The 11,613-nt window shown below is 54.5% G+C and overlaps 1 protein-coding gene across 1 annotated transcript; it reads right to left on the reverse strand.

Moving 5' to 3' along the window:
- Positions 1 to 5,005: 5,005 nt before the first annotated feature.
- On the reverse strand, positions 5,006 to 10,811 carry CCDC92B (coiled-coil domain containing 92B). The gene is made up of 3 exons (XM_040639908.1): positions 10,667 to 10,811; positions 7,181 to 7,228; positions 5,006 to 5,595 (listed from the first exon to the last, which is right to left on the reverse strand). Exons 1-3 carry the CDS (start codon positions 10,794 to 10,796, stop codon positions 5,006 to 5,008), a joined length of 768 nt encoding a protein of 255 aa, XP_040495842.1. The 5' UTR covers positions 10,797 to 10,811.
- Between the last annotated feature and the right edge of the window lie 802 nt (positions 10,812 to 11,613).

The raw sequence follows: 11,613 nt of genomic DNA on the forward strand, positions 1-11,613 counted from the left end.
AAATAAATAAATAAAATCTTTAATAAAATAAAAAGTATGTCACAGATTGAGAGAACTAAGGAAAGATAATTAAATGCAATGGGGTCCTGGATAGAACACCTGCAACAGAAAAAGGGCAAGGGTGGAAAAACTGGTGAAATTCAAATAAGGTCTGTGGCTTAGTTAATAGACATGTACCCATGTCAATTTTGGTTTTAATTGTACTACGACAAAGCAAGATGTTTATACAAGGGGAAGCTAGGTAAAGGGTATTCAGGAACTCTGTATTATTTTAGCAAATTTCTCAAAGTCTAAAATTAGTTCAAAAAAATAAAGTTAAAAAATGCACAAATTAGGGACACCTGGGTGGCTCAGTTGGTTGACCCTTTGCCTTTGGCTCAGGTCATGATCCCTGCAGTCGTGGAATCGAGTCGCACGTCAGGCTCCTTGCTCAGCGGGGATCCTGCTTCTCCCTCTGCCTGCCACTCCCCCTGCTTGTGTGCTCTGTCTCTGACAAGTAAATAAATAAAATATTTTTTAAAAATGCACAAATTAATGCTGACCACTTAAAAACAGACGTATAGGAGGAGGAGGAGGCTTATTGGTCCACATAACTGAAAGGGGCAGGGGTGTATGGGATGCAGACAGAGCTGGATCCAGCAGCTTAATTATCAGGAGTTGTCTCCGTCTCTCCTGCTTTTGCTTCTGGTGTGAAAGCTTCATATTCAGGCAGCCCTATCCCTTGCGGTGGCAAACAGCCTGCCAGACTTCCAGGCTGATATTCTGCCATTTTAGCCACCCAAGAGTTTGCATTTCTCAATAGTCCTGTTTTGTTCACTGATGTATCCCTAGCATCTAACTTGGTGTGTTGAATGAATGGCTGCCACAGAAGGCCTGAGACAGACTCTCATTGGTTCAGACTGAGTCACGTGCCCATCTCCAACCCAATCAGTGTGACTTACTTTACCTAGGTCACATGGGTAGAGTCAGCTCCCCACCCCCTCAATGCCAACTGAAGTAGAAGGGAAGTTCCCCAAAAGGAAACAATGGATCCTATTATCAGAAGGGTTGCTGGCAAACCAATATATCCCCCAAATCCTTAGAATGCCGGGCTGCTGCTTTTTCTCCTAGAGTCGGCTGCAACGTAGACCTACACTGAAAATGTACCGGCTTAAATTCTTGGGGGGGGGGGTGCTGAGCTCCTTAATTGCAGCCTCAGCATAACCCTCATTAATGGAATATAAGAATAGGGCTCATTTCTGGGATGTTGGGCTTCTTGCAGCTGGATGAGGTGGGCTTGGGTGTCAAGGAAGGGGAACCAGCATGGCCAAAGCTGCCAGAACCCGGGATTCCTTCCCGATCAAGACGATGGGCAGTTCCAGTCCTGGAGTACTTCCAGTCTATATCTCTCAATCATAGCCAGGACCCTCAGATCTAAGGTCTCATTTGTTCATTTCGATTGGGGCGGCATGGAGAAAGAGTCGGGGCTAGCCTGCGCGTTTGGGACACCTCAGATGAGTACCTTATGCCTTGTGAGGAATATCCAGTGAGAAGACTCCAGAGTCTCCGCTCCCCGTCTCACCCAATCCGCCAGCTGATTCCCAAATCACTCTCCACGTCCTCCACATCCTCTCCCACACCTGCAGGAACAGAGGTTAGAGTAGGGCAGAGTGTCCACGGAGAAGAGGCCTGACTTGCGTGTTTTTCAGATATTTTATTAAGAATAAGGCATATGACAGTCACCCCTAAAGCATAGGGTTCTATTTCTGTGGGTGAGTGAGTACACTCTGAAAAGCATTGGATTAAAAAGCGCAGCCAACAGAGAATTTGGAGCAGGATCCTTCTGCCCCACCCATGGGGCTCCTGCCAGGTGGTTCCGAAGCCTTGCATGTCCCCTATTCGAGGCTGGCCTCTCAGGGAGAGTGTGCTCAGGGATCCCCAGCTCTCTGCACTAAGGAGATGCTATTCCACACCCCCCTGGCCTCCTTCCCCTCCATTGGGAGACCTCTATTCTGTTGCTGATTTGGGGAAGGGCTACCACATTTCAACCCTGGAGTGGTCCCCCAAACTGCAGACCACTGTGGGTGGGATATGGGGGGCAGGGGTACAGAGCCTCATGCTGCATTGCTCACTGGTCCCTGGCTGGCTTCCAGAACAGGGAGGGGTCCCCACCTGCAGCTCTCCTCCCTGGGTCTATCCACACTTGTGGTGTGGCTGGACCTCCACTTAGGGCAGAGTGCTCTGGTCAACATGCCCCTCCCCCAGTGGGGATTTGTGCTGCAGAGTAGAGGGGAGGAGCGGGGAGGAGACACAATCCTTTCTCTTCTAGTCACCCAGGCATTCCAGGGGCTTATGGGAGGGGGTCTTTCCTTTGGCAAGGTGGATCCCCCAGGCTAGAAGAGGGAGAGGGCTGGAGGCTAAGGAATTTGGGGCTCCTGAGGCCAAGGGCAGGCTACTGACTCTCAGTCCCATTCTGCTGCACTGTGGGTTCTGTTCCAAACCCCAGGGGCAGGTGGATAGAGGGAAGTCTTTAGTCCATTATTTCCAGAAGAACGGGGAAGAGGAATTTGTTAAAATTGGAAACCTCCACCTGCTTCAGCCCCTCCCCCAGCTTGCTATGTGGAGTAGGGTTGGCTTCCTTTCCCAGACCCTCAACACCTCAGGTGAGAGTCAGCAAGTCAGCCGCCCCAGCACTCTCAGAGCCTTTCATCTGGGGGATCTCCAAGCACCCCACAAATAATTAAGTGTCATTATCGCTGGTCGCTTAGAAGAGGGATAGGAGTTCAGAGGTGCTGATGGGGTCACTTGAGGAAATGCAGGCAGGTCACTGGAGGCTCCCTGGGGTAGGGGTGTGGTAGAGGCCCCCAGCTAGACACTCTGGGTCCCCAGGAGGGAAGGGGGGAAAAGGGCTATTGCTATAGAGCTGGGGGGAGGCCAGGCGGGCATAGCTATGGCTTTTAGTAGGGGGGTGGGTGGATAAAGTAGTCACCATCTCTGTAGGAGAATCAACAGAACAGAGTCACCCTGTTTACCCCAAAAGTGTGGTTGTGGAAGCTCAGGGTCTGGGTGGGCTGCTCCAGAAAGACACCCTATCCCTCCTTCCCACACAGTCCTTTGGGTCCCTTTGAGAGAGTGCAGCCAAGAGAGGAGAGACGGCTCCTCACACAGACACCTCTGAAAGGGAGGCAACAGGACCAGGGGTACAGTGAGTCACACACACCTGAGGGGAGACACGGAAGGCAGAGGCACAAAAATGGGGTGGGAGAGAAGGGTAAGAGGCCAGGGCAGGAGAGCAAGGACCCCAGGCCACCGCTGTGGCCCAACTTAGACTGAGAGAGAGAGAACACTGTCTGTCCCAAGGGCGTCCACACCTTGGGCATTTGACGCCCAGTGGTTGGATACCCGGATGAGGCCTGGTTATTGCTCAGTGGTCTCAGCAGTCCTGAGTGCAGTCAGCTGGGAGAGGACAGCATATTTGTGGGGGCTGGTAGTGTGCTCACTGGTTTTGCTTCTTGCTGATTGATTTCCCACACCCTCTGACACACAGAGCGAAAGAGAACATGATTGTGGGTTCCTCCTGTTCATTACAGGGCCCGTGATGGGAGGGTTCTCCACCCCCAGAGATTGGCTCTGCTCGTCTCCGAGACAGAGCAGAGCAGAGCAGAGGCTTGGCCTCAGCCAGGGCAAGCAAGACCTGCCAGGATGCACTATCCGTGAGTGAGGTAAAGGCCTCTCCCTGCCCCCCACACTCCCTCAGCAGCCCCTGGAAGACCTCACAGGCACTTAGGACTCAATGCAGGACCGACAGAGGAGGCTTGGCATGGGGGAAGGCGCTCTAGGATTTGTCTTTCTAGGGGCTGGGCTTGTGGTCTGGCTGGACCGAAACTACACTTCCTGCCTTTGGTCAGGAGAGGGGAGCTGGGGAGAAAGTATTAGGAGGTGGGATGTCCCACTTTCCATTTCACCACTCCCCATCCTAGGCAAAGGGTTACATTGAGCACCAGCTGGCCGCTGCCATTTCTGGTAGGATTGGGGGCATCCCTGAAGGGGACCAGCCTGGGAACTAACGTGTGCTACCCCCCCACCCCCCACCCCTGCACCAAACTCAAACCTCTATCAGCCACTGTCGCTTCCAGGAACCCGGCCCTTCTTCCTACCTCTGGGTGCAGCTGGGCAAAATTAGCACCAATAAACAGGACTAGGAAAGCTCCCAAGGCAGCCTTCAGGTTCCCAGCTACCTCCAGAAGGGGAAGGCAGTTTCTGCCCTTCCACAAGCCTGCAGGAGCAGCTGACTTCACAGCTCCCTAGCACAGCTCCCAGCCTAAATACTTAGGTGGGCATCCTGGGGAAGAACTGAACTGGAGACTGCTTTAGACCAGGTTCTGCCCTCGAACCCATTCTGTACTCCTCTTCGGAAGTGCAAACGTCCATCACGTCACACTTTCCTACCAGGGGCTCTGGCAGGAAATGCCTTTAAAGTGTTGGGTGCTCACCGGGAAGGACCTACCAGCGGGGTAGGGGTAGGAGAAGCGGCGTCAGAGCAAAAAGGTCCAGCCGCTAGCCCGGAGCCCGAGCTTCCCCTCGAAGGAAGGCTTGGCGGGAAGGGCAGCCGTGCGGGGCTGGGGGAAGTCCGAGAGGGGAGCTGGAAGGCCTAGGGGTGCTAAGTGCCACTGCGTTCCTTTCGTACGCCAGCCCGGCCTTCCCCCTCGCGTCCAACGATTGTCAGCTCTCCCGGGACGGGGCGCGAGCCCCCGCAGGATGGGGACCAGATAAGCCTCCGTACTGCGAGTCCTCGCCACAAAAAAAGGTGCACTCTCTCAGCCCCGCGGAGGAGCCCCCTCGGGGGAGGACAATACAAAAAGGCTGGGGCGGTTGGAAGGGGTGGGGGGAGCTGGGGCCGCTTCCGCTCGCTCCCCGGAGGAGCGCCGGCTCCCGCGGCCCCCGGGACCTGCCTGTGCGGCCCAAGCTGCGTCCCTAGCCGGAGGCCGACCCGGCCTTCCCCACTCCCCACCCCGCAGGCCCGCTCCTACTCCGGCTCCGCAGGAGCGCTGGGCGGGCTGGGCGCGGCTGGAGAGCCGGCTTGGTCCGGGGGCTCCTGGGGAGGCGGCTGGCGCGGGCTGCGGCCGCTGGGCCGCGGGGGCCTCCGGGCGTAGAGGAAGAGCGCGGGGTCGGGCATGGGGTCGACGTCGTCCAGGGCGCGGGCCGCGCGGTCCCAGGCGGCCCAGTCCCGGCCCGGGCCCTTGGCGGCGGCCTCGGCGGCGGGCTGGCGGCGGGCCCGCTGTGCGCGCCGGCGGGGCCGGGACTCGGCGGCGGCGGGGCCGGGGCCCGGGCGCGGAGTCTGCAGTCTCTGGCGCGCCGCGTGCAGCTGGCAGGAGAGGTAGGCGGCCGCCTCGGTGTGCTTCTGCAGCTCGGTGCCCAGCACGGTGGCACGATGGCTGCGGCGCCGCAATTCCTCCAGGAAGCGGCGCTCCTCTGCGCGCAGGCTGCATCGCAGCGCCGACACCAGCGCCTCGCGCTGCGCCACCTCCCGCCGCAGCTCGGCGTTGGCGGCCATCCGCGCCGCCAGCTGCGACTCCAGCGCTCTGCACTTGCTCTCCAGCTCCTGGGACGCCGCCTCTGGGAGGGCAGATGGAGAGAGAGGTGATGGTCTCCACCCTGCGCAGCTCGTGGATCCACGTTACGGAGCCCCGCACCTCCCTCCCTCCCCCCCCAGTCATGGGCTACGCTGGGCCTTCCTTTCTCTTCCTCCGGGCCCTTGCACCTCTCCTACTCTCTGGCCTCTCTAATTCATCAGGTTTCAGCTTCAATGCAAAAACCCTCCCTGACCATTTATGCATGCCACAAATATTTGTTGAACCCTTACTATACGCATTATGCTAGGCATAAGGGATATGGTGGATAATAAAACATTCCTCACGAAGCTTACAGCAAGCATAGTGGGAGAGGTATAGTAGGTAATCACAAAATGAATGTGAGGTTGCATCTGTGACATGTGCCAATGCCGTGACTCACAGGAGACTGTGACCTAATCAGGCTTCTCAACAGAAGAGGCACTTTCCGCTAGCAGGAGTTGGAAGAATGAGCTGGAGTTAAGTAGTGAAGAGCTTGAGAGGAGGGTGCTTTGCACAGAGGAACTTGTGCAAAAGCCCCAGGGTAGGAGAAACATGCAAGAGTGAGGGACTGAAAGACCTGGGACCTGGGAGTGTGGACAGGAAAGGGGAATCAGTGCGCCCGGAGCTTGCTGTTTCTTTCCTAGAGCATTTGTTACATTTTGCAATTTATGCGTGTTATTTATTGTTGCCTTTGCCCACTGCACTGCGTTTCAACAGTGGTTATATATTGACCACGCAGAGAGCTTTAAAAAATAGTTTCCTGGGCCCTCACAAAGACCAATTGAATCAGGATCTCTGGGATTACACCTGGGACCTGGCACTTCTTAATGTGCCCAGGTGATTCTCATGTACCCACAGAGTTGAGGACCCCTGTCTCCGGGATCATGAGCTCCATTTCAGCAGGGAACATATCCTGGGATTAACACATGTGAATATTTGTAGAGACAGAGATAGCTGTCACCTGAAACGTGACAAAAGGTAGGCAAAAGGTGACTCCAGAAAGGATATGAAAATCAACAAGTGGTAGGGGAACAAAGAAAGGGAGCTTAAACCCACTGAGAGAGAAGATAAAAACTAGGACACTGGGCAATACCTTGAGCTCAGATGACCTCAGAAACCCTTACAGAGGAAGGAGAGTAGGTGGGGTGAAGGTTGCTGTTGTTACAGAACTGGTGTTTGGGATGTATGTCCCCTTCCTCCAAGTACAGAGGCATCAAGAGGTTTCCCCTGGTTGCCATTTAAAGAAGTCGGCAGAATTCGTTCAAGTCTATAAATGTTTAGATCTTTAGGTGTGAAAATGCAACGCAATTTATAGGGCTCTCAACATTTTCCCTTAAACTTCAGCTGGTTCTCCATGCCTAAGTCCTGGTCACGTACGCAGCTCCTGATCTATGAGCAGCACATCAGTATGTCACCCAGACGAGTAGGCGAATGGGGCTGACATCCTGCACTCTGTTCAGCAAGCTGAGGGGTGGCTGTCCCCCATGTCTGGACTGGGGACAGAGAAGGCTTGGGTCCAACTAAGTGGTGGGGAAAAGGTGACCTGTTGGGCCCGCATGGCATTTCGCTACCAGTCATCCTTCTCTTACCTTGCTGATGAGCCTGGGCCTCTCTCATCTCCAGGTCACGAGTCAGTTCTGGGGAGAGAAGAGAAAAGAAAAGGCAGTCGTGTGTGTGTGTGTGTGTGTGTGTGTGTGTGTGTGTGTGTGTGTGGTGTATGAGAGAGACAGAAAGAGAGAGAGAGGGTGGGAGAGAGATCAGGGAATCACAACTCAGTAAAAGTGGCAACCTTAGCATCCATAGAAACCATCGAAACCATTTTACAGCAGTCCAGTGAGGGGAAGAGATGAAGAGAGGTGCAAGGCACAGCCTGAGCCTGATTGGCCTGATTCTAAGCCCAGAGATCTTTCCAGCGCAAGCGTGATGGGCTGTGTTTGGAGGTTAGTTCAACCCTTGGACTGAGGAGCCTGGCTTACTTTTGGGGCTGGGGAAGTATTTGCTCTTTCCCAGCTGTGATATACAAATATCGAACACAACAGCCAATCAGAGCCACTAGGGAGGACCCCTGCTGTGCAGGGATCAGCCCGCTTTAGGGTTTAGTTGGTGGGTGTGGGAAGACTGGAGGGTCCTGGGCTGCTTGGGAACCGTGAAGGGGGAGTCAGGGCAGTGGCTATTTACCAATAGGGCACATGCGTTTCACTATTTTCACAGCCAGTACTGCTGTGCCTGTGTTCTTTTCTGAACACCAGCCCTGCTCCTTTCCAAGCCCTGTTTTCCGCCATATTCCACAAGGCAAGGAGAGGGGCTTCAAGGAGGACAGCGCCACCTGGTGATGGAAGGCCTACATGACGCTTGCCTTGGTGCTGAGGGGGCGGGGTCAGCCTGCTAAGGGTGCCGGTGTTGAGAGGTTTCCTTCAGGGCGCTGGCAGCCCAGCCACCACCCCTGCGCCTCCCTGTCTTCCCAGTCCCCATTCCTTACCGCCCAAAGTGCCCCATCCCTCGGCCAGCTGAGTTTGATCATTTTTTCAGCCCCACCCCAACTCGCCCAACTCCACCATGGCTCAGCTGGGAAAAGGGCAGGAGGGAGCCCGGCAGCAGCTGGTGACAGAGGACATCTCCTCTGGAGAAAGTGTGTGTACTTGCAGGGATGCACTCTGGTACCTAAAGGGAGAAGGTATGAACCTGGGCGTGGGATAAGGTGGCAAATCTCTGGGAGTGTAGCCTTGTGGGCCCTCTGTCTGCTCCTCCTCACTGGCTCTTCCCTTGGGAGGCCAAGTGTTGCTAGGAGACGGAGAGCCAAGGTACCTGGGCCTTTTGCTGTGACCTGAGTCTGAACCTCCTTCCTGGAGCCCCAGGGAGGACCCTGATGCCTCTATCCTCCAGGGCTTCCTTCAGCCAACTTGGCCCCTCCTGCAAGGTCCTGAGTAGCCCAAGGGATTTGGCTCTGCCACTACCTCCCAGTGGGCTGGTTTTTCCCTTAATCAGGGAAGATGGGGGAGGAGAGATAGATTCCTAGTTGGGCTCCGCTCCCCCATCCATCAAATCTCCCTGCCCATCTTCTGGCCAGAGTCCCCACCTTTGGAAGAGCATGCAGTGAGGTCAGATACCCTGTGTGACCTTGGGCCAGTAACGACACCTCTCTGAGCCTTGGTATTCTCATCCGTGAAATGGGGACAAAAATCACACCTGTCTCTCAAGGGGCTATTGCTAGGATTAAATTAGAGAAAATAAACAGAGGGCCCAACCCAGGGCTGAGTCAGTGCTGAATACATGGGGCCATTCTTGTTATCATCCAGGCTGCCCCACCACCCAGAATACACCCACCCATCTCTCAAACCCCTTCAGTCTGAGTGGCACCCCTTTTTGGCAGGCTTTTTCTGAAGCCCTGCCCACTTGGTTCCTACACTATTTCGTCCCCTCTCCTATCCCCTTCCCAGCTTCTGAGTCTCAGTATATTTTATATATATTTATTTAAAGATATTATTTATTTATTTATTTGAGAAAGAGAAAGAGGCCTCAAGCCAGGGGAGAGGCAGAGGGAAAGCCCGTGCGGGGCTCGATCTCAAGACCCTGAGATTATGACCTGAGCCGAAATCAAGTTGGATGCTCAACTCAACCAACTGAGCCACTCAGGTGCCCCTATAAATATATATATTTTTTTAATTTATTTTATTTTTTAAAGGGCTCCATGCCCAACAAGGGGATTGAATTTACAACCGTGAGATTAAGAGTCCCATGCTCTACCGACTGAGCCAGCCAGGCATCCCTCTGAGTTCCTGTTTAATCTCCTTGAAAAAATCTTTGTTCTGCTCCCTTCCCCTCACTCCTCCACCCCTTGGAAGAAGGGCCTTATTCAGTTATTTCATCCCCAAGAGTGGCTGCTCCAGGCCAGCCCAGAGTTATTTTTATCTCCTTAATCAATAGCCAAGAGGCTGCAGTCCCATACCCAGCTGGGAAGGGTGGTGGGGTCTGTTCCAGCCTATCACACTTTCCTGGGATCCTGGATTATGTCCTGAGTGGAAGGACCCAGGTCTTCAGAATTAGGACAAAGCAAAAAGAAATTAGTGCAAGAGCTATAGGGTCTTAGGGTATACTCATTCTGATGTTCCTTTAATGTTGTCACTGCAATGAAAAAATGCATCAGGCAAGGGCATCAGGCAGGGGTGAGTCGGTGTGGGCCATCCCTGTCCGGTGGGCTGGCCTCTGCTGCCATCCAGGCTTCGGGGGAAATTGCAGGGAGCCTGGCCTAGGAATGTAGCAGCTGACTCTGTATATGGAGCCAGAGGTGGGCGTGGTGGCTGAAAGTCAGGACAGCCAGCTTCTCATGCCACAGAGTGAGAAGCCAGGCAGGTCACTCAGTTTACGTCTAGAGAATGGGGGGCCTCCCATGAGCAGAGGCTGGAAGGGAGGTAGGAGCCTGAGCATGTTGGGGAGAGAGTCTGCAGAGGCACGCACACCTGCGAGTCTGGCACTCTGGGGTCTGATCTTGGCTCTGTCACTAGCATATTGTGTGGCACTCTCTCTCTCTCTCTTCAGGTCTCAGTTTATCTTCTTGTATAAGAAGATGTTGGGCTGTTTCAGCTGACACATTCTATGAGTCACTGACTCTGAAGCTGTACTTGGGGACTCAGCCTGGGTGAGTACTTGGGCCAGAGCCCAGCCTCTGAGAGGGCCAGACAGCTGAAGCTGAGGTCCAAGAGCAGAGGTCAGGGCTGGGATTTGGCTTCATTCTTGGTGCCTCCTTCTGTCTTGTTCACAAATCCGATTGGTTGCCAAGTCCTTTCCTTCACCCTGTCTCCCACTGGTCTTCCCCTTAATACCCCTTTCATCTCTTCCCGGACTATTTCATCGGCCCCATCACGAGTCTCCCTGCCTCCCTTCCCCTCCAGTTCATCTTCCATACAATTGCCAAGTTTCGAGTTTCATAATGCAGCATAATGCTCTTCAGAAACCTTCAGTGCCTCCCCACCCCCCAGGAGGACAGGCCAAATTTCTTAGCTGTCCTGATACTTGTCATGGTCTTCCATGATCCGCCCCCACCCCTCCCCCACAGCCCCCCATCCCTGTGGCCTCACCTGAGCAGCGTTTCTGCAGCCTCAGGATTTCCAGGTGCAGGTCTCGCAGCAGGGCCATCTGCTCCTTTTTCAGGAAGCTGATGTGGCGTTGCACACTCTGGATCTGATGCTCCAGGGACACGGTATCCATGGCAACCTAGGCCTGGGCCCCGCCTGGGGGGAAGATGATAAGGTAGACCCACATCTTGTGGGCCCATCTGCCCTGCCCACCCTCAGATCCCTCAGAGTCTCCTGCAGTTGGGACTCCCATTGCCACCAGGCAGAGGGTTCTACGGCTGCACTCGTTTCCCCCGTGTTTACTCACTGAAGCGTCACGCGGGTGTTGTCAGGGAAGATATTCCCATTTAACAGATGAAGAACCAGAGGCCTGGAGGGAAATGGCTGCACGCCCCTGCCTGCATGTAACTTTAGCCTTTCTGCTTCTCAGAGAGGAACACAACTGGAGCTGCGAAGTCAGGGAAGAGAGACAGAGGCAGGCTGTGGCCCTCTTCTTTTTTTTTTTTTTTAAAGATTTTATTTATTTATTCGACAGAGACAGAGACAGCCAGCGAGAGAGGGAACACAAGCAGGGGGAGTGGGAGAGGAAGAAGCAGGCTCCTAGCGGAGGAGCCTGATGTGGGGCTCGATCCCGGAACGCCGGGATCACGCCCTGAGCCGAAGGCAGACGCTTAACCGCTGTGCCAGCCAGGCGCCCCGTGTGGCCTGCTTCTTAACTAGCTTTGGGCAAGCCCTCTCCCTCTCTGGGCTCTTGGTTTTCTCGTGGCTAAACTGAGGGAGTTGTGGGGCGGAAAAACCCATCCCACCAGCATCCCAGTTCAAGGGTGCCCACCGGCTGGTAGACCAGGATGATGGTTAGAGCACACCCTCTTCCGGTTCAACTCCATTTCTCTGACTTAACCTTAACCCAGCACTCTGGGCTCCTCTAGGTCACAGAGGAGGAAGATCTG

The sequence above is a fragment of the Ursus maritimus genome, unplaced genomic scaffold, assembly GCF_017311325.1.
Source record: "Ursus maritimus isolate PB19 unplaced genomic scaffold, ASM1731132v1 scaffold_24, whole genome shotgun sequence".
Taxonomy (NCBI): domain Eukaryota; kingdom Metazoa; phylum Chordata; class Mammalia; order Carnivora; family Ursidae; genus Ursus; species Ursus maritimus.